The sequence below is a fragment of the Parus major genome, chromosome 1 (genome assembly GCF_001522545.3).
Source record: "Parus major isolate Abel chromosome 1, Parus_major1.1, whole genome shotgun sequence".
Classification (NCBI taxonomy): Eukaryota; Metazoa; Chordata; class Aves; order Passeriformes; family Paridae; genus Parus; species Parus major.
Genome location: NC_031768.1, coordinates 65,067,505 through 65,093,281, shown reverse-complemented (window position 1 = coordinate 65,093,281; position 25,777 = coordinate 65,067,505). Strand labels below are relative to the sequence as shown.

The window sequence follows — 25,777 nt, the reverse complement described above, 5'->3', positions numbered from 1 at the left end:
GATTTTCAAAGTCAGTCTACAGCTCCTGTGGGATGCCAGCTGGCAACCATGGAAACTCCTATTGTGAGAAGCTTTTGGAGACAGAGCAACACAGTTGTCAGTCCCAGCTTAATAAGAACCGACCCTAGACAAATGAATGAACACACTGCTTTCAGTCAGGAATGGGCTTCTGTTCACTCCTTCACAGAGAATTTTATCTGAGCAACAATTAAAATTGTTAGTCACTGTCATAGCACGACAATGAAACAGCCTATCCAGAAGCACAAAAGTTCAAGGCCTCACCTCTAAAACCAGGATAATACCAATTACCAGCAAATTTTCTACCCTAGCACAAATTATTTTAAACCAGTTTTTTCTCAAAGTACAGTCTCATTTGTAGCAGAAATCCACTTTTCTCAACAGCAATCGTAAGAATATCCCAAGACCCCCAGAGCCACAACTTGCTGAAATGCGCAATTTTCATTCATTGATATTTTTTGTATGTTTTTAAGACTATCAAGAAGAGGTCTTTTCCTCAGTATTGAGGAAAAAAAAACCAACTCATCTTTTTAATCCTTCCCCAAAATCAGTTTCAAAACATCAAAGCCAGAAATTATACATCTTCCAGAGGGGAAAAAAAATATTTTGATTAAACATACTGCAGTCAAGAAGGAGAAAAAGTGAGGTGCATTACAAGCTGGAGAGATGCTCTTTGGGTTTTTTTTAATGTCTCTCACAGCTACATAACATAACAATATTACATAACATAACAATAATGCTGTCTGTCAGCATTTCCCAGACAGGGCCTAAAATTCATGTCTAAAATAAGCAGCACAGGTATTTTCTGACAGGTATGGCCTTCTGGCCTTCACCTTAGGAGCCCTTTAGGAAAGATCAGCCCATGCAATGTAGGTACAATGGGTTTCAGGACCCCAGATGATACTCCAGTATTAAAGTACCACCTCAAGCACCATTGCTTCCCTGCTAAAATGTTTGTGTGAGCTGCACAAGTCATTTTACTTAACATTTTCTCACAGTTAGTCAGGATCTGCACAGGTACACCTCACAGAGGATTCACCATGGTTCCCTGGTGAATCAACATCACCCATGTGCCTGAGGCTGGCAGGGAGCTCCAAAGCCTTCAGCAAAAGCGAGAAGGCAAAGTTACTGTGCTGAGATACAGAAGATAAGATGCACTCAACATTTTTCATGTTTTTCAAAAATGTGGACAGTAGGTGCTATTTTGAGTGGATTGTAGCTACAACTTCATAAATAGAAAGAGCATGCACAACCTTAAAATTAATGCAACCCTTAAAATTAATTGCACCTTCTATATTAAGAGTGGAATTGATTATAAATGCTGATGTGAATCAAAATTACAGGAGCACACAAAAAACAAGTCATTTGCTGCACATAAATTTTATTTTGGTTAACATTCATTTGGTCTAGATTGTTGCACAATATACCCTACCCAAATGCTGAGGTGAGAATGTTATTCTGTGAATGATACCTACCTTAATTTATGCAGGTGTTTCTGTACCATGGACATTCCAAGGTCTAGAGAAAGACACTTGAGATATTTAATATATCCTACAAAACAGTACCTTTGACCAAGAATTTACTGTGCAATACACATGTTATTAGCAAATGATTTTCACTTGTTAAGAACAAAACCATAAAAAAATACGTTTGTTTTAGGTGTAGGTGCAAACAGTTGCTTTTGCTTCCTTAAGAGAATATTTTTTTAGAACAGTAGTATTCCTTTCTAAAGACTACAATATCACATGTCTCCAAAAAGACAAGTCCACAGGAGAGGGAGTTTTTTTGCATCATAACATAGCCAGTTTATAGTGGGTTTCCACTAAAAAAACGAAAGCATTTTACACTCAATGAAGAAGCCTCAAGCTTTCCAGCACTGTGATGTTCTCTTTCCTTGCAGCCACCATTCTTTAATAGCTATCTTAATGGCTTAAACAAGGTCCTTAAGGGACATCCTATGCCTCACACTGTATCTTCTGTAAGGTATATGTTTTTAAGTAACTGTGGCTGTATTTCATACCAGTAAAGGTAATTTGATTTGTGATAAAATATATATCAGGAAAGAAAGAAAAAACAATAGATAGTGACTTTTATTCTGGTATCTCTGGTACTGACCATTTATCTGTCTGGAGTCAAATCAGCAGCCTAATGCATAAACTGAAAAAAAAATTGTATGACTGCATCTTGTTAAGCTAAGCAAACTACCTGTTCAAATAAGTAGATCTTATTATAAACCAGATGTTTGTTCTTCCAAAAGCAAACAGAGGATGTACAAGGTAGCAAAGCACTGTTGTCCAACCTCTAGTCTTTGTCAAAACATGCAAACTGTAAATACTGTGCACAAATATACACAACATAAAAGCTAAAATAGCCATAAAAAACAGCACTGTTTCACAGAATTGCTGTTAAATGTGACCTTAATTTCATTTTCTCCCATTTTAGTCATTGGTGTTATTCTAGAAGTGCACCAAGCAAACAGAAACCAGAAAATAGCCTGCAACAAAGCAACTAGGCTCTATCTCCACATGCAGCTTGTGTCCTCAATGTCTGCACTGTGTCCACACCCTGCCTTTTAGAAGGCCATTTTTTAATGCACATCAAACTACAAATGCCACCTTCTGATAAGGAAAGGTAAGAAATCAAACTGGAGCAGTGCAGCTACGGTAAAGCAAGACTCATTTCAGTCATGAGAAAGTGGTTCTTCTCTGCACATGTGATAATATTAAGGGTCGATGCTGACAATATCTCTTCCTGAACTTAAACATCAGGTTAGCCTAAAAAATGGAGTAGTGCTCATAGTAAGACTATGCCCTCATTATCTGTATTCCTACAGGCAGCCATTATACCTACTCATTCTATTTTTATTTTCCTTACATAGCAAAGTTGGCAAGGAAAACACCTCAAGATCTCCCCCTGGAAAGCTTTTGAATTTGGCCTGTGTTCATAAGACTGTTAAACACTTCTGAGAGTCCCACCATCTTCAAATGCATCGCTGTAGTACAGGGAAGTAATTCTATCTCTTTTTCTCTAGAGTACAAAGACCTTTTCTACCCCAGTAGAAATTAAGTATATCTACAATAGTATGCACAAACTATTTCGGACACGGTGTGAAACCTATCCAGCTCTGAGGAGTCATTAATAATTAAACTGCAAAAGTATGCTAAATGCAGGCCATTGATGTACCTTATGACCAGACTGTAGCTGTAAATTGTGCCCTTTTCTAACAAATGAAATGATATACTACTAAGGCTCCTGAGACCTAGAAGTCAAAATACAGATTCAGATGGGCTACAAGGAAATGCAAATAAGCCACTAGTTATCCTGTTTGTAGTAAGGAGAAATATTGGGTTTTTGTTTAATAAAACTAAAGTAATGCATGAAATCCTAAGTCAAAACCGACCCAATACTGGAAAAAAATCAAGTTTTAGTCCCTGAACTGCCAATGACCCAATGAGACAGACTGGTTAAATTTTCTGGAGTTTGCTTTATTGGAGTATTGTTTTCTTGTGGTTTTTTGTGAGTTTAGTATGCTTTCTTTCTGTTGTTTTGGTTTCCCTCCAACCCCTTCCTTCTGCTATTCCAGCATTAAAAAGTTGAAATAGCTAATACAACACACCTACTTAATTAAGTCCTGGAGTTTTAAGAAACATTCACAAAGCATCATGGACACCAAAATTACTAAATTTTCCAAAACCAGGACAGAATTTTTGGGATGGGGAATCAAAGGAGATGGATGATGGATGTCAAAGGAGAGCTTTCTTCCTAGCAATTAAACTTTCCTCAGGTCCTGATTGTCAAAGTACTACCTCTTTCATCAAGAAAAGCTCTTTGCATTGACATCAAATTTTATAGGCCATCATTTAAATTCCTCTTAACAGGACAAAACATTTATTAAGATCTTTTAGAGATACAGGTCAAAACATCCCAAATATCAAGGCTAGTGGAGGACAAGTATTTAAGAGTATTATTTTTCCATGTCTAGTGTCAGTATGGGACAACCACCTAACTTGGATGCCCAATTAAGTCTCTGACTCCTGCTACTTTCTTTTTATTAGCTTGAGGCATCTAATGATAATATAGATAATATCCAACAACAATATACATACCACACTGTCCACCTGCACTAACAATACAGGGGACTCATTATTGCTATGGAAGGGCAATTCCAGTGTTCGCCTCATAAAATAACTTAGAAGAGAGGACAGTACAGAATGGCCTGTCTCCAAATTATATTCCCAAATAATGATCCCAGAACAGCTTAATTCTCTTAGCCTTACAGTAATTTGCTTTTCTCGACTCAGAGCTTTAAGATTTTATTGCTTTTTAAGTTAGCGATGAAAGATTTAATCACGGATTTGTTAGATTTAGCCCTTCAACACAGGCTTTTCCAGAACCTTCAGAGCTCCAGAAGGAGTCACAGTAGAAGCTCCCAACTACATATAGTATTGGAAAAATTTTGGATTTACCATGGATTTTCTTCCAGTAATAATTCACAGCTTGAATTTAGGAATAAAAAAAATCTATCACTGTGTCCCCAGCACCATCTGGGAGATCAGGCTTTTGGCAAAGAAAAATGGAGCAGCAATTGCTTAGCAGCACAGGAAATCAATGACTTCCCCACTCAGGGCTGAGCAACAGGCTGCTCCTGCTGAGCACGGAGTCATTCACTTCCCTTCCTGCCAGAAAAGCTGCTCTGTACATGGAGACAGCCAAGTCCCTGGTACACCTGCAGGGCACACACCCCCCTTCCTCTAAACCCTGACCTTACCAGGAGGGTTAGACAGAGTTACACAATTCCATGCATATATCCAAAAGGGGAAGGAATGTGGTGATGGCAGTCTCTTGGGAGAGCTTCTGGACACCAGGGCTTCAGGCTACAAGGTAGTTAACAAAACCACTTATTAAAGCTCCAGCCGAAGCTCATGAGTTGACAAAGGATTCAACTGAACTATGCCAACGTAAGGGCCAAAAAAATCTGGACATCCCTTTTGCCCCAGTGGTAGAATAATACCAGGTAATTGCAGGAATTAGAGTTCCAAAACAGGTGTAAAGAGTTTTTTTTGTTTGTCCTAAGCACAATTGCTAAAGGGGAGCTTTAAATAAAAAAAGATAAAAGCAAGTACTTTATTTGGGAGACAACACTGGCATCCTTCCAGGCTGCACTTCTTCAGAGCTAAACCACAGGTTTATTTACATATAAAATACAAAGCATATGCATTCCATTTTTACTGAGAGGGTTTGCAGGAACCTGAATAATCATTCAAGATCTTCTGTCAATGTGATAACAAAGACTACCACTGACCTCTGCAGCTTTAAAATCTCAACTCCTTCCTCAAATGTCTTAGTGCTCCTTGGAGCATGACACAAGGTAAGGAAGAACAGGAGATGAGAGGTTCCCCTGACACATGCTTCACCTTTGCCACAGACAAAAAGAATTTCACATCCACATTTTCCTCCAGGTCAAAGTTCCCAATAAAGTCACAGTAAGGAAATCATTGTAGGCATGTACACAGCCTCCAAGAACCGTACTAATGTGGGTAACTGGGGTCAGAGGTTACTGACACAAAACAGCAGATGGAAGGGACTTCTGGTCAAGCCAGACTTGGCCCTGATTTGAACCAGTGTTCTGAATAAGCAGCTTGTCCTTTACTCAGCCCTCTCTGAGATCAGAGTACTGATGTAGCTGTTCCTGGAGCTATGCCTGCACATCAGCCCCAGTAACTGCAGGTATGTTAGGACATCACCAGATCTTGCTGAGCCTTTATTTACCTGTATCAGGCAGGATTTGGCAGCATCTCACAATATCAACACTGTTTGCTGCATATCTGTGAATCATTGAACCAAGAATCTGTAAAAACACAGCTATATTACAGCAGAAATATCATGGTCTCTAGCAGCTTCTAGCTTCTCAGGGACAATTCTTCAGTTTAATAAGTTACATCTGTAAATGCAAATATCTGCCTTATTTCTCTAGAGTCACCATTGCTCTAAATCAATTCAGGTCACGCTGAAATTAGCCTTGCCCTTCAGCAGGTTAAGAGCTTCTCTCGTTTTGCTATAATTAATACATGTCCATAGAAAAATTACAAATAAAGTGAAAGACAAAAAAAAAGTGGGATTATTCTGTCATTTTTTTTCGTGTCCCTCTGTCCCCAAGTTCAATAAGAAGCCTCTCAAAAATCTCACTCTGCTGCAATTTAATAAGTCAGCAAAAAAGAGACACTGCTTGAAGGTATTTCACAGAAGAAATAACATGTAACCTACAAGAGACTCCTCACTAAATGTGAGCACCACATTTCATCCTACCTGTATTCCTGCAATAGGGAAAAAAGATCATTCATTTTCTAAGCCTGCACCTTTCTTCATTGTCCATTTTAGGTGCAATAAGATTCATCGTTCAGTCACTCTGGAGAGCAGTAGGTCTGCATTTATGATGGTGAAACGCGTCCTCACTGTTTGTTCTTACAGTTTACGGAAAGCCAAGTACAATGACTCATAAAACTGCTGCAAGAAAAAGCTGAAACAAGTTAACAGAATGAGCTTCTCTTAAGCGACATCCTTCATCCTACGTTTCCGGCATGCAGAGCCAAAACCGCATCACACTTTCAACAGAACAGATTTAGAGCTATTATTTATCATAAGTGGCTAGACCATCACCAAGGCCAAGCAATGCTTCGTGGTGTTCCTGAGCTGCTCACAGATCTTAAGTACACTACAAGCAGTAGAAGGTCTACATTCTAGGGCAAATGGGACTCTCTTTTACTCATGAACTACTCGTTTCCTTTTGGAAAATTGTATTTTCTTCATGCTGAGAATGGTCATCATGAAAATTCTTACCTGTTTTCCATCTAGTGTGTACAAGCGTTTCACCACTCCTGAATCCAGCTTGATGGCATCGGTTATATCAGTAAGAACCTGTTCAAACGAATGTGCTGTCTTCTTGTTGAGCAGAATCCGGACTGCTTTCCGTGGCTTCACTCCGCTCCTGATGATAGTGACCAGTTTAGGCCGAATGAAATCCTTATTCTCTTTTGTATCGGGAGTACCTCCTTTAGCAGTGGCAAGAGATGGCACCGAACGAGAAGTAGAAGTTGTCTTAACATTCACTGACCAGTTTGGGTTTACATTCTTTGTGTACTCCAGTTTCTTGAAGGGTTCTATGGAACCACATACATAACTTTCCCCTGTGGAAACAAAAGCAAAAGTCCAGCAAGTCAGATTGGAGAGGGAAGGAAAAAGAGAAATGCAGGAAAATACAAAATCAGATCCTCCTCAAATTATTAAATATTTTTCTTATCATTCTTGATCTACAGTGCATAAATATTGATCTCTTCCCTTCTCAGATGCTACTGACTACAAAATGAGTGACCTTTTAAAGATCACTCTTCAGCTAACTGTTCAAGAAATGCTGTTACAAAAATCCTTGAAAGCAGCAGTTTTCTTATCAGAAAACACTCTTTGCAATGGGGATCACTGCTGTCAGTAAACACAGTATAAACAGTGTTTGTATTTCACTGGCTGCCCAGCCCCAGCACATTATCACAGTACTCTCCCAGCCTTCATGCTTAAGTGGCCCACTCCTAAAAAAACAACAGGCCACAAATACTTCAGAGGAGATACTGTGAAACATTAGGAAAAAAATATAGGCTAAAAATAACTTTTTTATAAAAAGGTGGATGAAAGTGTCATGGAAATGTGTTAACATTTGATTTTTTTCAAAGCTGCAGGCATCATAAGCCCAGGATAGGTATAGACAATAAACCTCCCTGTATTATTTACTGACTAAATACATAATATGTGGAGAAAGGAAGACAAAGAGTAGCAATTAGAGACTTCTCATCACAACAAATTTACCATACTTAAAAGAAAAATAGTGGTTATTAGTTCCTTTTTCTGTCAGAGCATTATCTAAGTAAAATATTTTTGCAAATACCACACCCACACAACTTCTGGGGAACAGGAAATCAGCCAGAAAACCCAGTACCCTGTAGATTAGCACCTGAAACCAGTCCAGCTGAAGGCTGCTGTGTAAGGGGCGCCTGCTTGGGTGCTCCCAAACTCTCCCTTGGGCTTGACTCTGTGTCTGTGCTGGATGGGTTGGATCAGCTCAGTGATCTGACTGAACATACCAAAAACATTACTTTGCAATATCAAGCTGATCCAATTCATCCTCTGTCTGGAGAAAAAAAAACAAACAAGCCAAACAAAAATCGAGAAAACTCAAAGAACCCAATACTAGATCTAGCAAGACCACACCTTCTGGCAGCCTGCAGTTAAATCACAAATAATGCAAGATCCAATACCACAGAGACATCTGAGATGTTTTAGTTCTTCTGGGTTCAAGAGTTCACTGTTTGCTAACAGCACAGAGGTCTTCATGTCAGAAATTTAGCCCAGGGTAACAAAACCAGAACAAAACTCAGTGATGCACCTCCTATGTCTGAAAAAACATGTAAGAACCAAAGATACTCCTAATGATCCCTACCTCTAAGGAAAGGGGACTCACAGTTCATCATTAAAAGAAAAGTAAGTATTAAAAAATTCTGTCTTCTGGACAGAAACATTAAGGTTTCAAGGCACCAAACCCAATTCCACAGATATATATTACAGCACACAAGGAATGCAGGCAAGATACACAGAGTGACCACATTTAGAAAAGGAAGCAGGGAACGCTGGGACTCGAGGCTTGGATAAAGGTAGGCTCCTCCTTTTAGCCACTGCTTATATACAAGATAGATAGATATGTATATGAAAATATCTGAGTAGAAAGGCTCAGCTACAGTAATGAGTGGTCAAACAGTGCAGGCTCTCCTTTATCCATGTCCCTGTCCAATTGTTCTAGTGCTAGCCACTCAGTTACTGCCAGGTCAGAATGCACCCACAGAACCACATCCACAAAATTAGAAAGTTTTAAGGGAAAAAAAAATAAATCCTACTATAAGACTACTCTCAGTAAAATAAATATCTGCTCTATAAAATAATTTGCAGAAGTCTCTTTTCTAAATTTTTAAGAAAAATTTATTCTTGTCTACACTTGTGTTTGCAGTAAGATGTACAATCCACCAGCAACCTCTTTTTTTTTTTTTTTGAGGGGAATATAAATCTGGATTTTCAAGTTCAGACCTATTAGGGAAATTGTTCACCTCAGCTGCACAAAATATCATTTATTTAAAATCAAATCCTCAAATTAAAACTCACTTCTCAAAGGGTAGGCTCATAAACAAATGTCGATACACAGTGTACTCAGAAAATTTACATTTCATTTATTAAGAACTCTTTTGGTTCCCCTTCTTGAAAGGACAGCGTTCCACACGATTTTTAATATCAGCTACATTTAAAGGTCAGATGGATTTCTCGTAGCATTTAACTGCACATCAGCTCTTCATTACAAAACTAAGTTTGTAAGAACGATCATTAAAAAAGGACCAATAGAACCACTGAAGCTTTGGGATTGTTTGAACACAAGAATTTTTGTCTTTCCCTCATTTCCAGTGGTACCATAATTACATCAATAAAATATTTACACCAAGATAATTTCCTCCCTTCAAGAGGCTCATATTTAGCTACAGAACACCTGGGAGGTAGAGCATCCAAGGCCTTTTACAGGGAAATATCTTTAGTAAGAACTATTTTATATAGGTTAATAGAAATGCAGATACTTCTTCCATAATGTTGTTGTTTTCAACTATTTTAAACATTAGCCAGACACGCAATTTTCATGCATGCTGGTCCTAAGGGTCAGGCATGTAAGAATAAAGAATCTTTAGCACCTCTGGTGATTGTATGCAGAGTAAATCTCAAAGAAAGGGACAAAAGGTCTTCACCTAGATTTTCATTCCCTTCTTTTCCACCAGTACTGTCAGGAGAGAAGACTGTAAAGTTTCACAAGGGGCATGGCTCAGAAGTCAAATATATCTATCGCCTGCTTTAGCTATTGCTTCCTCATGATCAGATTTGAGTAATTGGCAGCTGGAAGAAGAAAGTAACAATCTCCAGACACTAGATTCCTAATAGAACAAGTATTGAGAAGGATTCTTTGAAGAAACTGGATTAAGCAAAGGGCATAGACAACATAGCCCATTTAAAAGTGTCAATTTGATTGCAGCTCCCCAGGAGAGGGGAGCAAGTGTTTCACAGTGCAGTCAGCTGTCACTAATGGAATTTTGACTCTTGATTACAGTATCAATAGCCATTAGGAAAAGAAAAGAGGAGCACCCAGCTGCTTTGGGAGATCTGGCATTGAGGGAAAAAAGTGATTACTACACCTTAGAAAGTATCCCTTTCCTGGGAGCCTCTTTACAGCAACAGTGGAAATGAAACACCACTGGAACCTTTCAAAAAAAAGATGTACAGCACCTCTTGGTAAGTTTCAAATCACTAATCCTACTATTTATTTTTTATAAATGGTCAACACTTCAGGAAATACCGTCTGGAACAATAAAATTAATCTTAGCATTGAGAAATTAATCAGAAAGCTAGTCATGTAGAAGGGCAGATCTCAAAACAATGTTTATGTTAAAAAAAACACCAAACGAAAAAACAACTACCCACAGTTACACATCTGTCAAAATTCAATGCAGCTAAGCTATCAGAGACATGGAACACCGGAGGATAGCTCTTATAGGTCATGACACAATTTCAAGACATGCACCACTTACTAAATATTTTTTTAAATGGTATCTGTGTGTACAAAGTGGTTGCTAAGGAGACATTGAATCAATGCACATAAGTACTAGAGCTTTCCTGATGTGTCTCCCTGTTTTCCACATTGGTACTAGCAGTTAATTTGCTTTCTTCAGCTTCCTGATATTCTTCCTATAAGAGCGACCAAGGCATCATCTCTTAAAAGCCATTTTTTGTGTTGCTTTTATATGTTTAAGGTGACTTGGCCTAAAGCAGCTTCATGAGGAAGCCAGTTGATCTTAGGTGGAAACCCTGGCAAAGGAAGAGAGAACCTGTTTGAATCACACAATCAGAGAGGGAACATAAACCCCTCTTTGCAGAGGTCAGGACTTGCCAATTTATGGAAAATAGTGTTGATTCCTTGGAGTACAGTATGTAGTAGGAACATAAAGATAATTTATTACATAGCAGTGATTTAATTTCCCCAACAGATAGAGCAAGAAATATGTTTAGAGGATGGGGAAGGGACTAGCACCCCCAGCACTCCATACCCAGGCATACTTTCCTTCTCTCACTTCTGCCCTTTGGTTTTATACATACAAAAGAAAGAATCTCAGTCTCTCAGGAGAAAGGACAAAGAATTCTGACTGTGCCTTACCACACAGAGCAGATTGCAAAAGGAAGATGACCTGAATGAAATAAATTACTGATACCTGATAGTTCCCAAATGCGTTAGTTAATAGAACAGTAACCTACTTTAACTACATTGCTCCTGCCTTGTCTTTCTGCAGGCTCTGAAAAAATGCAGTGGTGCAAAAGAGATGGAGCATCTACAGGAAATAAACTGACCTACACACGTTCAGCTAGCAATCAGATGCACCAGAAACTTTAAATCAGATCTCCTCTGACCTTTGAAAGGACTTCTTTCACAAACTTTCCTTCTTCTCAGTTCAGATCAGAAAGTTCTTTTTTTTCCCTCATCAAAAGCCAAATAAAAATACTTCCTCTTCCTCTGCCCCCTCAAATTTCTGCAATCTTGTTACAAGTAAGATATACACTGTACACCCTTAAAAAAAAACACCACCAAAAATAATGTAAAGCACCTAGAATAAGAAACCACATGGACTTTCCAAGAAGCTGTTAAGCAAAACACAAAAATAATCAAGCAGTTAAGGGATTAACAAAATAATCAAATAAACATTGCCAGTACAACCCTCTACTATTTTATGCAACAGGATCATTCAGCTGTTTGTTTATTAAACAATATAAGGACTGCAGCCATCTCTGCCACAGGATTCAGTCCAAGTTTCCCTAAATTTGATAGCCCTGGATCAAGTCCATGATAAATATCCAGTGTAAATTTAATCCTACAAACAAATGTCCACATAGATTCAGCTCTGCAAACATTTAAACAGATACTTTACTATTATTATTTTGATAACACATTACACATGCATATGAATCTTTCCAGCCCATCAATTCCCAGCTGCTGAGGTAGGCATGATCCAGAAGAAAGAAGCCATAGAAGCTCTAGAGCATCAGAGACCATGTCAATCAATTCCTAAAGTCTGACCTGGCTGGGCTTCTCACCAACAACACCCAAGTGGTTGGCAGAGTCAAGAAGGCAGCAGGAATACTGGGAAGGAGAGGGAGAAGCTGAGGTATGAGAAATGAGGTGATAATAGGAGTAGCAAGACCCATATATACAAGAAGTTAGGAACACTTGCAGCCCATCACTTCAGCAAGGAGACATTGCCTTTTGAACCCTCCTCTGGCAGGCAGCTTCTCTGAGCACAAACTGCCTGCCTCCATCACGAGAGCCTCCCCGCAGTCCTCATGTGACCCAGCATCTCCTCTGCCCTGCAGCAAGGTACACATCTCCCAGGAGTTATTAGCTGGTTACAGCTATTACTGGATTTTAAAGCTGGTTTATCTGCATCCTTTCAAACTGCTCCTTCAACAAGGTTTGCAGTTCTGAGTAATTTTCTTTTTCAGATTATTCCTTAAAACTGTTTTTGCCATTATGCCTACACAAAACATGCACACACAGATAGAAGTCTTTAGAATCATTTGGCAGTGCACCCAATATTGACATGTGACAAAATTGTTTCCCAGTATGCTCTCAGCCTTGTGGTCTGGGGTTTTTGGTTTGTCTTTGACTGCCAGCTCTCAGCTGCAGGTTTCAGCTTTGTGGTAGGTGTTGCAGAAACCTAAAACAATCAATTCTGATTCACACCCAAGACTCTGAGGTAATATTATAATTAAAAAAAATGAGAAAGGGATGCAGTTCTGGCTATGGATTGATTCTGTGGTCTTTGTTCCACATAGCAGGGCCCCAGGCATAAAACCTGTAAATATTCTTTGTTTCAGAGTTATCTTGCAATGTTCATTGGTTATTTTGCAGGTAAGACCTCTCCATCTTCATCTTTAAGGATGATACGGTTTTGGAGAAGCAAAGTCCTTTCCTTATACTTCCTTTATAGCTAAAAAATTTAGCCTTCAAGAACAACTTCATCTTTATTGTTTCTACATGCTCTGATTGCATGTCATGCCTAGGGAATAAAGTCATGTCACATTCAGAATCCATTCTTTAAACATAAGAGGGTCCTAACATCAGAGCTGACAAAAAGGAGGAACCTGAATCCATTGCATAATTTCCTTCATGTAGGGTGACAGAAGTTACAGACTATGTGAAACTTTTTACAAGAGTACGTACCCCCTGTTTTCAAATTCCAACAAATCTCACATGCCTAAGTCTTAAGAAAAACAAAAAACAACCAAACAAAAATACAAGGGGGGGGAAAATGAAAACAAAAAACCAAAAACAATCAAACCACAGAACCCACAAAACCCCCATGCCCAGAGAAGTCATTACTTTCAAATAAAGAGAAAACACGACCACACATCTCCAAATAATCTACAGCATCAGCATACAGCCATGCCAGCTCTGAACCGTATGCATAATGAAACTAAATGTAACTGAAGCAAAACAGCTCTTTTACAATCTCTTTCCTTTGGGACTGTCTTTCATGCAGTTTTGTGTATTTAGCTCTGGGATGACAGTGGCTGCTGTCTCATTTCCCCCAAGAGCCTCTCTGTCTTTATGTATCTCATGAGAAGGTAAGAGTACAGGAACTTCCTCACAGGCATAAAGGCAAAAAAACAACTCTAAAAATCAAGGGTTTATACATTTGCTTTCCATTGCAATCACCAAATCAATGCCCCCCCCCCCCCAATCACGTAAATTCATAACACTCTCAATATATTAATTAGTGAATTCACACAGGAAGGGAATAGCCTCACCATGAAGAAAGCAATGCTTCCTATTTCAGTAGTTGGAGCACAAATGTCATTTGGCAAGAGGCAAAAATCAAGTGATTTTCCAGCTATTTAAACACAAAGCACAGCTTCAAGCTAATTAATGCTGTACCAGGCAAGCCAAACGCTAATAAATTTGTATAGTAAAGAGTGCAAGGGGCTTATGCAAAAACCATCACTGAGCTAATAATATATGAACCCATGCTCCACTGTGAAGTTCTGCAAGTGAAACAACCTACCCTGCCATTTTATACAAATAAACAGAAGCCCCTTTTCAGATAGAATGAGGATGTAGCTCTCTTCTTCCACACAAAGACTGACTTCTGTAAATCCCATACACTTAATGGGACAAGAAAACAAGACTGTCCTCCTTGAACTATACCAGTAAGGGAAGATGTATTCACTGAAAGGGTAAGGTATGAAGTCCCACAGGACAAAAAGAAATCCCAATTGCCTTCTTTAAAATAACCCTAGGCTCTCGCACTGTCATTCATTTTGACTGACTGATTAATAACTGGCATTATTCTTCACTAGGGCGCCAAAATAAACCAACCTTACAGGTTGCTGGATTTATTTCTGAATTCAGTTCTTTTTCAAAACTGGTTCTGACTGGCTGCAAAAGGACTGTGCAAATCAACCTTAACATCAATGAAGCTTGCTTCTTGTTGAGCATACCAATCAAATAAGCAAATGCACAAAGATTGCTTTTAAAACAGACGTTGATTAATATTGGTCTGTCCCCCCAGAAATTGATTTTCTCTAGCAATTAAATACTGTCCTGACAAATGTAGTTTTAACTGTGCCTTAAAATTGATAACATTGCTCCTAAGACCAGTTTCCTTTCTACTTCACTACACCTCAGGTCCTAACCTCCAAACCTGTTACTTAGACAGACAGTCCCGCCCCTTCAATTTTCTTCCAGGAGCATCTTCATGTTGTCCCCTAGTTTCCTTTTAACACAAGGAAGATTATCAAGAATATCAGGCTCTCAATACTGAAAAAGCTTTCCTCTGCTTTGACAAAAAGGAGACAACCCAATGGTGGCTGAACACCTGCTATGCAAAGATGTGGTCCTCCTTCAGGAGCCACATTTGGCATTACCCTTTTATTCTTCTCATTTTTCCCATATTAGCCTTCTTCTGATCCTCTCATTTCCTCCTGGTACTGCAAGTTCTCTCACCTGGTGCTAAGAATGAAAATCACATATAAATTACAATCTCTGTTACAACTCTAAATTGGCTGTCTGGTGGCCATCTATCCATTCTTTATTGGTTTGTCCATGGCACACTGGGGCCAGAGGTAAGATGGAAACAAAAATGAATGAATTGTTCCACCTTTATTTATTTGGGACACAATCAAGCACCTGCATTTAAACCTCACAGGTAAGAAATTCTCATTTATGGCCATGTGATAGTCAATGTCTTCATACTCTGCACATTCTGATGTTTTACACTAAAAATCCACTGCAGTCCAGAAGCGCTTCATGTAGGAAAAGCTACTTTACCTATTCGTAAAACTTGTGAAATGTATTATTAATTTTTAAGTGTAATACTCAAATTGATTAATGCTGACAGCTTCTTTTGGCAGTAGAACGACCACTGAAGGAGTGATAAATTTGTTCTCAATGGGCAAATTAATGACTGTCATGTCTGACATTTGAAAGTTACCATGAATTGTCAGTTCTGACCAAATCACTGGTGATGGCTTGTACTGCAGGTACATGAGCCTCTTTTACAGACTACGTAAGATCTCTACAACTACCCGAAGGAGGTTGTAGCAAGGTGGGTGTTGGTCCTCTCTCACAAGTAACAAGCAACAAGACAAGAGGAATAGCCTCAAGTAGTGCCAGAGCAGGATCAGATTGGGTGTTAGGAAAAATTTCTTCATGGAAAGGGCTGTCAAGCATTGGAATAGGCCATCCCTGTAAGTTTTTAAGATGTGCAGACGTGACACTTAGGGATATGATTTAGTGGTGGCCTTGGCAGTTGTGGGTTAATGGTTGTACTCAATGATGTAAGAGATCTTTTTCAACCTTACCAATTCTATGACTGGGGAAAAGGGATAGGCTACAAAGGAAAAAATGTTTACAATCTACCCCAGCTGAATCACAGCTGCAATATTTATGCCACCCAATGAGAAGTTAGCATTTTACTTAAGGCATATTTACCTGTAGAGAAAAGATAGAGCTCTTCATTAGGCTGCACAGACTTAAAAAACCAAAAACATCTGAACTGAATTTCACACAGGTTTCATTAGCACCACAGACCTTTTGAAGTTTAACAGACTAAACTCTCATTGGTACTTTACCCTGCATCTTTACGAAAAGAAGGATAGATGCAATCTTCAGAATCTAGGAGTTCAACACTATGTTGAAAGGAAAAGGTTAGACACGTTCAACAAATAGGAAATAAGTAGCAAGGCAAAAACATTTCAAGATTATTATATTAAGATATTCACAATTCTATTCAGACAATTGAAAATCCTTTCTTTATCAATAAGAATACCATTACCTCTTTTTGAAAGACTTAACAGATTAGACAAAGGCTGACTCAAACTTAGCCTTACACCTCCAGATCTTACTGCTCACCTTCTACTAGCTGGTCCAAGGAGGAAATCTTCTTGGAGCCATCAATTGTATAGATTGTTCTCACTCCCTGGGGCAGGTTCACATTGTCGGACAGAGTTCGGGTCAGGTCAGCCAGGAGAGCTTCAAAGGATCTAAACCGGTCAGGGGAGATGGCATATACAATCCCTTTGAAATACCGGTCTCCGTTACGATAGAAACGAACTTTCTTGGCTTTCTTCTCAGAACTCAGGGTCTGTAGAGTACGGGTTCGGTAAAAGCTGCAGTGGGCACTGTGAGTAGGGCTGGGTAAACCATTCACCCGGGACCCTCTACCATATCGCTGCGCTTTATCACGCTCATCAAAATGCTCCAGCTCCATATCTCTCCCAAGGGACATCTTGAAATTCAACCTAAGGAATGCACAAAGGAGAGAAAAAGCTTAAGAAACTAAGAAGTTTTAAGGAGGACAGTTTAAGACTTCCTGTTCTATATGTGGTTCTTACAGAGGACTACTTTCTAGGTTGAGAAAAATGTTTGAATAAAACCACACTCCATTCACATGGTCATTTTACACATAAGCCTCTTGCCATGCTGTAAGAACTACAGTTAGACGTGTAACAACATCACTCATGAGCCCAAATGCTAACGATATGCAAACACTGAGAAGTGTTTGTCCCAATTCAGTATGTTGGAAAATGAGGTGACGAAGCTGACCTACTGGAAAAAAGGAACAAATGCATCAGCTTTCTACTTTTTCTCATGTTATATTCAGGTGCTATTTGAGTCTCATCTACCTTCTAAACTGTTTGCCACCACCAAACTCTTGGTTCCAATCGTGATCTCAAGAGGTGTTGTTTCAGAAGGACAGCCAGTTGCCAACAACTAAGCAATTAAGAAATTTGCAGAGGAACAGATCTGGCATGTTGGAAATGAGAATCAGGACTATCACTCATAGTGGGTCAATCCCAATGTTAGAATCTACCTGCATATTCCAACCATTGGTTTCCTCACAGCCTAAGCTTTGTAATAAATTACTTCAGTTGTCTTTGTGCAAATGTTTTACACAGTCTGAACCAACAGAAGGGCTCAAAGGACATGAAATTCTATAAAAATATGTTAGAGGGAGACAGTGTTTTTCAATGAGCAAGCTACTTCAGTGCTCTATGTCTTGCAAGATGTATTACTAATATCCTAAGCCTAATACTCAAATTGATTAAGGCAAACAGCTTCTTTTGCCATCACCAAAGGACTAATAAAATCAGTGTAATTGAGCAAATCAGCAGTTGGTGTCTTCCATGTTAGAAACACCCATCAGCCCTGAACAAAACAATACCAGTTGTTCAATACAGTTTACATAAATTGAAGTTCACATGTCCTGAAATAAAATCAAGGAGGAAAATACTTCTGTTCAATTTTGACAACCAACCCAAGACTAAATAGTACAAAGTGCACATTACTCTTCACAAATAGAAGACACAAAAATACCAAAAAAATAAAATTATCAAAATATCATTAGCTTCAAAACATATTCATTTTCATTTAGGAGCCACCTAGATTTGCAGTTGTCTGCAGAATAGTAAAGCACTGTAAGTTTATTTATAGCACAGATACATAGACCTAATTTAGAAGTGGCCTCTCTCATTGATTTCCAATAAAAAGACAAAAACCAGCAAGCACTAGCTTTGTTTCAACCACTCATATTGATGTGACCATTAAGAAAAAAAGATGTATTCAAACCAGCTGTAGAACAGTGGGAGGAAATAGAGAAAAACTTACAGATGCTCTTTGGCTTGCAGAAGTTTGTACTAAACCAGTGATTATATAGCTGGACCCTGATGCTGCAAAGCTGTAGGTGATGTGCTCAGCACCTTCTCAGAGCAGTCCATGTGCTGGACTAGCACAAGCACCTAAGGCAAATGTGGGGCCCCAGTGGAAATTATTTACCCTACTTTGGTTACAGCTCACAACTGATGACATTGTTACATTGACACAGGATCACATGCTTATGTATAAATGCAGGATTTATACTTGTAAATCCTTTAAAAGTACCTACACCTAGTACAGTGTGAGTGTGTGTGTGTGTGTGCTTTCCTATATATATAAGAAAAAGACTAATCTCTGCTTTTCCCATGCACACTACATCCCACTTCAGTGAAATGAACAAGAACATTTGCTGTGGCATTTCACTGATGCTTCTTTATAGGTTAAATGCAAAATATAGCTTAGTGGCCATATTTTAGGATTGAGAACACACCACCACGGCTTCCATGTTTAAAAAAAATTTGTCATTTATTTTAACTCACATCCAGTCCCAGTGGGAACCTGTTATTGAGATTTAACTATCCCAGAATGCACAATTCAGAAACTGTATCTCTGTAGAAATTCCCGTGCCAAGAAAAATGGATTTTTCTTAGGTCTGCTGATTCCTTTACTCAAACCATCTCAAATATACACCAAAATTCCACACACGCCCCCCCAAAAAATATAAAAATAAGAAGTTTAGAAGAAGATATACTCTTTCAGCTTTATTAATTTTAGATGAGGGGAGGAAGTAGTGCCAGTCACTGTCCTTTCTTTCACACGTTTATGCTTTTATCAATAATGCCTATAATTCCCAACTACGTCCTTAAAACCGAACTAGAGCTCCCCTTTAGCTCCACAGTTCTGGTATGTATAGAAAAGCATGTTTAAACCACAAGGTCAGAGCAGACAAAGAAATCCTAAACAATTTGATCTGATATTTCCGTTTGTATGCATAAATACATAGTCTTATACAGGCAGATACAGAAAAACGAACAGACACGCCCCTGAAAAACCACCATGCCAACACTTCACACCCTAACATCTGTTAAAGAATCATTTATAATCCAGGTGTGGGTGATCATTCCCATGGAAAAAAAACACACATGCTGATAAAAAACCCGCACACGCCGCGATGTGTCTGGGACCCAGCGCAGATCATAAGGCGACGAAGCAGCAGGATGACCACGAGTCACCTGCGGAGGGCGGCGGGTTTGGTGGGGGAACACGGATACATGCGGCAGCGGGTTCACGAAAAGATGGGTTTCATTCTGCTGGGGTGGGGGAACGGCGTGTGAAACATCCCCACTCCTCTGGAGGCGGCACCAGGCTCCTCAGCCCCCCGCGACCCTCAGGGTGCCCGAGCCGGGACCGCCCGGGGCAGGGCAGCGCCGCGCCCGCTCCCCGGGGCCGCCCGGGGCTCCCGCAGCCCGGCCCTCGCCCAGCACCCGCGGAGCCGCCGCCCCACACAATGGGCACAGGTGCATCGCTCCGCTCCGCCGACCGCGCCCCGGCGGCCCCGCACGCCGCAGCCCCCGGCAGGACAGGGCAGGGCAGGCACGGCCCCGGCCCCGGCGCTTACCTGTTCTCCGCAGCCTGGCGGGCACCTCCTCACTCAGATTGCCGGCCGGGCGCGGAGGGAAGGCGGCGGCTCGGAATAGGAAGCGGCCAAAGAGCGGCGGCTCCCGCCCTCCCCCCGCGACCACCCGGCTGCAGGCGCAGTAGTTGCCGCAGAAAGCGGCTCCGCTGCCTTTGTTACGCCTCCCCTGGCTGTAGCGCGCTGCTGGGGAGCCCGGGCTGCAGCTGCTTCGCCTTTCTTCTGCTGCTGCCGGTTGCAGTGATTTGCATTAGCCCGGCCCTCATTGAAATGCGGCTCTTCACACCAGCCTCTCCCAGGCGCTCTCCAGAGGGCGGCGCCGCCGCCGCTGTCTCCCCCTCTCTCCCCTCCCGTTGCGGGCTCGCTCTCCCATCGGCGCTGCGGGAATGCCGGAGCCGCTCCGGGCACGGCGCCCTGCCCGCGCCGGGTGCCAGCCCGGCCCCGCCGGGACCATCGGGCACCATCCCCGCGGGATCGCCCCGGGGAGCATCCCGGCCGCACCGCGGGTCGCTGCCCGCCCGGCGCCTCCCTCCGCCCGGACAGCCCCGGCCGTGAGACGTGCCCGATCCGGAGCTGCCGTACCCGGGGCAGAGATGTGCCTGGCGACGGGGGCATCTGGCCCGGGTCCGAAAAGCGCCTTGGGAAGCAATTTTAGCAAATGTGAATGTTGGCGTTTCCAGGAGGTTCGCCTGGGCGCGAACTACTGAAATCCCACCGAGTCCCCAAAGCCCCATGACACGGTTTGGGTGCTGAAGGTGGGATCGATGTGGAATTTCGGTATTACAAGAAGTGGAGCCATTATTCACACCACCCACTTAATTACAGCTGATCTTGGACGTGACTAACTTCCATAGATGCTACGGGTTTAAGGCTGAAATTTCTCAGAACATGTATGGCCAAAGGTATCTCGGGCTTACTCAACACCTAAGCCCATCAGGTTTTGGAGTATGTCAGCTAAGTCAACCTCCACCCAAAAATTCAGCCATACTTGATGCTGGGAAACATTTTGGGGGTGAGATCCTTCTCGAAGTGAAGGTTTGTTCTCCTTTGTGCAACAAAGGCTTCAGCCCTCTTCTGCTTGTCAGGTAAACAGCCTATGGTCCAGGGGGACATGGAAGGGAAGAAAACAGTCTGTCCCTTCTGTTGGAGCTGCTCCACTTTGAAAGAATTAAAAATGCATTAGATCAGAGAGAGGGAATTAGTCTGTAATATCATGGTTATGGCACTCATTTGGGAAGGACAAAAGATGGCTTTGTGTGTCTGTATTACGGACAATTTATGTGTTTTATATCCATAAGTCCAGAGACAATCAGTGGAGCAGGGACTGAAGCCCAGAACGCCCTGCTCCCGTTGAATGGAGGCTCCCATTGAATCTGTCTGAAGGCAAACCAAGCTTTCCATCTACAAAAAATGTAAGAAGCTCAAAAGAAGGGGATGGAGCACTCCCTTTCTTTTCCCCTAGAGAAGTCCACATGTAGGCTCTTGGGAGACAGGAAATTCCCTAAAGGAGAAAAATGAATTGCCCTGTGTTCATCATCCTGGAGGAGTTTTTTAATCACTGAAGAACAGATTAGACAGAAGTCTTCTGGCTACACATATTTCCTTATTTTTTGAAAGAGAAATGAACACCTCAAACCTTCAGAAAAACCTCTCCCCAAAGGAGTAATAGTATTAAAATACCCAAACATCAAAAAGAGTCAGAACTCAATGGACAATTGTGTCCTCAGCACACTGTTATCACCTAGCTTAGTTTTTGTGGATCTTGTTCCAAGACACTTAACTCTTCCCCTATGAGGTGCAGAGTCACTTTACTATAAAGGCTGATGTTTTTCAGGTGCAAGTTCCTAAAAAATGAGCATGTCCACATTGAGTATTTCACCAGCTTTTTAGTCTGCTGCATTTGAAAATGTTTTGGTCTGTGCTTAGACAAAACAGGTACCAGTGATATTGTTAGCTTCGGTATACTTGGGGGAAGAATGGAAACTAATATTAAAAGAATTCTGGTAGTCTTACAACAAAACTTTATTCTTTAAGACACTTCTTTTGTAGGTCAAAAATCAAATAAAATATTCATGACAGTCTTAAATGATAAGAAAAAACAGACAATCACAAAGATTAGAAATGAAAAATACCATTATGGTCCTGAAAAAGGAGGGTTCTTTAACATTCTACAGTGCTATTTTGTTCAGTTCATTTTAAATGACTCATTTAAATGCCTTGCGGCTTCTGCTTCCCAAAGGAAACATCCCTTTAAAGTTGAATTCTTCCAGTGATAATGATTTTTCTTTTTCCTGATGATCAGGTTAATGGAAGTTTCTTACATTTCAACTCGTTACTTTAGCTATAGTGCCCTGCATTCACGTGCATAATTTATTTCTCCCATTGGTGTTTACATCTCTCTGACATGTATTATTTACATCTAGCCTAAGTGTTCAAAATATTTCACAGATGTTCAAGACCTTCACTCTGACTATATTAAAAAAAAGGTCAAAAGAAAAGAATACAGTATGAATCAAGGCAAAAGTATAAACCCAGTAGGAAAGAATCTTTTAAAATGTGTTGTTTTGTTCATTTGAAGTTCTGTGTCTAACGTGAAGACACAACACCGTAATGTTTTTGTCAAGCATTCTTACCATGCTTTTATTTTTAAAGCACTTTAAAATACACTTTACCTTTTTTCTTTTGTTTGTTCTCCACTTGAATTAAAACAATGCAATTCCAAACAGACACGAAGCCTGAATAAAGCATTTCAACACTTATAGAATCATCCTATTAACAAAGCATACTGTTTTCCTAATAGAAAATTATCTTTCCTTGTTGGGCAGACTTTGAAATATTGTGTATTTCTAAGACCCCTGTAAATGCATTTTTATAAACCGCAGTACAGTCTTTTCACTTTGGATAAAATAAGTAACTTTGACTTCTCATGTCTGTTAATGTTGATCAAGTTTTCAGATCTAAGAGTCTTCCAACAACTTCAGCTTTTCTGAATGCTTGTAATTTTTGAGCACCTTTGCCAAAGTAGAACTGGATACATACAATTATGTCACCACCCAACGCTCCTGTATCTGAAGGCTGCACCAAATGCCTTGGAACATTGTTCTGGGAGCTTCTCTTTAGTTGGCTAACCACTGTGACCCCTAAATCCTTTTCAGAGTCACCGCTTTCCAGGACACAGTCTCCAGCCTTCTAAACGTGACCTACATTCTTTGTTCCTGCTGAATGACCTTGCATTCAGCCGTCTCAAAAAGCACGTTCAAGTGATCCTGGCTCACTAAAGGATGTCAATTTCCCCACAGAAAAGCTGGTTTTTCCTTGCATTATTTAGTGCATTATGCATTTCATGTCATCTGAAAATTTTACCATTAATGTTGTTAACTATCTCTTCAGATCACTCAAAAATTCACGCAGTAGCAGAGGACAGCATTTTCTGAAGCGCGGGACTCAATCCCCCACGGCAGCGGTGTCAAGGGTGCGTTTACAGCTCACTCCACTTCTTGTCAGAGAGGCACTCGGCTCTCAGGCTGCCCTGACAGGCCGAGGGAACCGGTGCTAGCACAGCCACATATGCCCAGCTCAGCAAACAGCCTGTGCCAGCTCCCAGCAGGGATGTGAGCAACTGGAGCGGCACCAGCCAGCTGGGCACTGCCGAGCCCTGCGCCGGCCTGGGCTGGGCTGGCAGTCCTGGCACCAGCCGCACGCCGCGAAAAACCCACTCAGGAGAAACAGCAGAACTCTACCAATTCCTCAGGAATTACCCGAGGGATGGCGGTTGGCTGTTTGTACTTACACTTGTAGATCCGCCATTTAGCCGTTTTGCAATTAATTATTATGTGTTGCACTGATTTTGTACAGTGCTAGCCACTTAATTAGGTTGATATACTGCTGTATGTCTGTCGCTTTACAGGAGCATATGTCAGTGCAGTCATCTTTATCAATCATACCCAACAATTGCACCCAGAGAGCTGCACAATTTGACGTGCTCGTTATCACTAATTACACAATCATTTTTGGTATTGATTACATCATGCATCAGGACCCATTGGTTTTACCTGATGGCAACTCCAGCGTAGATAGAATTATAAACTCAAGGTTGTATTTTTTATGTTGTCCAAATGTAACTCTGGCTTTATCCATGTTTTTCTTGCATCCTTAACTAAATCCTAGAATTTTTTAAATAGCAACATTAATTGTTCAGGTAGACCAGTAATAATTTCTTTTTAAATTACTCATGTTCTAAAAACTCTTTCCATATTATTTTAGGCAAAAACATAGGACATTCATGACTGGGATAGGACCATATTATGAAGAAATATTAGTTGAATATTTATGTCTTGATATTTTTTATACAATTGTTATTCTTGAGAATAACAATTCTCAATTGTTATCGGAAATTTCGCCTGTTTCCTTCTGATGACAGCCCTATGATTTTGCTAGGATTAATTTTTTTCAAAGTATTTAATTTTTTTTTAATTCCTCTTTCTCCTTAGTGTTTCTGGTTGTAAAATTTCTCACTGATAATTTCTCACATGTTTGTCGTTGCTACTTCACTTGTCACAGACTTACAATAGTGGGCAAAAAGGAAAGTTTTTGCTACATTATCTGTCCTTCTGTATTTCTCTTCATTGAGGGTGTGTTTTAAAAAAGGCAATGCTCTCTCTAAATGCACAACTGGATTTTTGAACCTGGTAAAATCATTCAGTGTAACAGATTTTCTTTCTCATTTATATTCTTGCTAGTGACTTCTCCAACAAATTCATCTTCTTAAACTGCAGACCAGGAGTTAATTCTCTTTATATACAGGAGATATAATTACATGCTGGTCATTGGATAAAACATTCTTAAAGTTATTTCTACATCTTTGTCCACTGGAAAGGGGTCCCATTGTAAAGGGAACATACTCAGTATTGGAAAGTTATCTTATTTCACTTTCTGATATTCCATGAATGCTTTAACTATGTCAAAAAAAGACCTTCAGCATGTCTTGTCAGACTTATGTCTCCTATTTTTCTTTCAGATATTATTATTTCAGGTACGAGTAAGGACATGTTTAAAGAGCTGTTTTGCTGGTTTGATTCACTCATATTGGTTACCAAATTAAATCTAAAGCCCTGTCCTTTGGGTTTAGAAATTATAAATGAACCATCCATGTGGCAGGTCAAATCCTACCTGTGAAACAACTCTATCCATCTCCAAATATTCTCCATCATCATGTAGTATAGAAAGATATATATTTGAGTAAACTTTTCCTATATTTTTTCTCCTTTCCAGGTTGCAAAAAAACTGAATTAAAATAATTCTGAAATGTAGGATCTGAATTTTTGCTGGTCTTTGGTTTAAACTAGTTAAACAGAATTGATACTCTTCTGACTGGTAACCTTTAGCAGAAGCAATTTAAATAATTTAGGATATGTATGTTAACAATAACCTCAACTCAATCTCAGTGGTATTCACATGCTCTAGGCTGAAGATTTCAGGACTGTCTTTTTCATTTGGAGAGACAGCTGGAATGTTTTATGAATATAAATGCACAAACTGTTTTTTTTCTTAATGACCTAAGAAGAGCATATGTGGTAGTTTTGTTTACCAGCATTTTAAAAACAAGCTAGAGGGGCTAGGGTTGGGATACAATTTTTACAAACGTTGCGTTTAAAAAAGAACTGCTTCCCAAAATAATTCAAAGTGTGAAATTCTTCACCAACTATTGGTACTTTTGAAGTAGAGTCCCAAATAATGTATTTTTGCCAAGGGGCGTAGCTCAGGCTGGATTTTATGAGGAGAGGGAGGGATAGACATAAGCTCATCCTCAGGTAGGTAATCAGCCAGTGTGTGTCCCAAGTCCCTAAGGAATGTGT

The 25,777-nt window shown here is 40.2% G+C and overlaps 1 protein-coding gene across 3 annotated transcripts in view; it reads right to left on the bottom strand.

Annotated features, from left to right (window-relative positions):
- The window catches only part of DCLK1 (doublecortin like kinase 1), a 237,088-nt gene extending 216,847 nt beyond the window's left edge, over nucleotides 1–20,241 (bottom strand). For 2 of the 3 annotated variants that reach the window (XM_015632177.2, XM_015632203.1), the window contains exons 1-3: nucleotides 19,908–20,241; nucleotides 16,547–16,935; nucleotides 6,856–7,202 (exon numbers count right to left, since the gene is read on the bottom strand). In XM_015632177.2, coding sequence (XP_015487663.1) covers nucleotides 6,856–7,202; nucleotides 16,547–16,922 — 723 coding nt within the window. In that variant the 5' untranslated portion in view covers nucleotides 16,923–16,935; nucleotides 19,908–20,241. The remainder of the gene's footprint in view (nucleotides 1–6,855; nucleotides 7,203–16,546; nucleotides 16,936–19,907) is intronic. The other variant, XM_015632186.2, reaches the window with a different exon arrangement.
- Nucleotides 20,242–25,777: the final 5,536 nt, after the last annotated feature.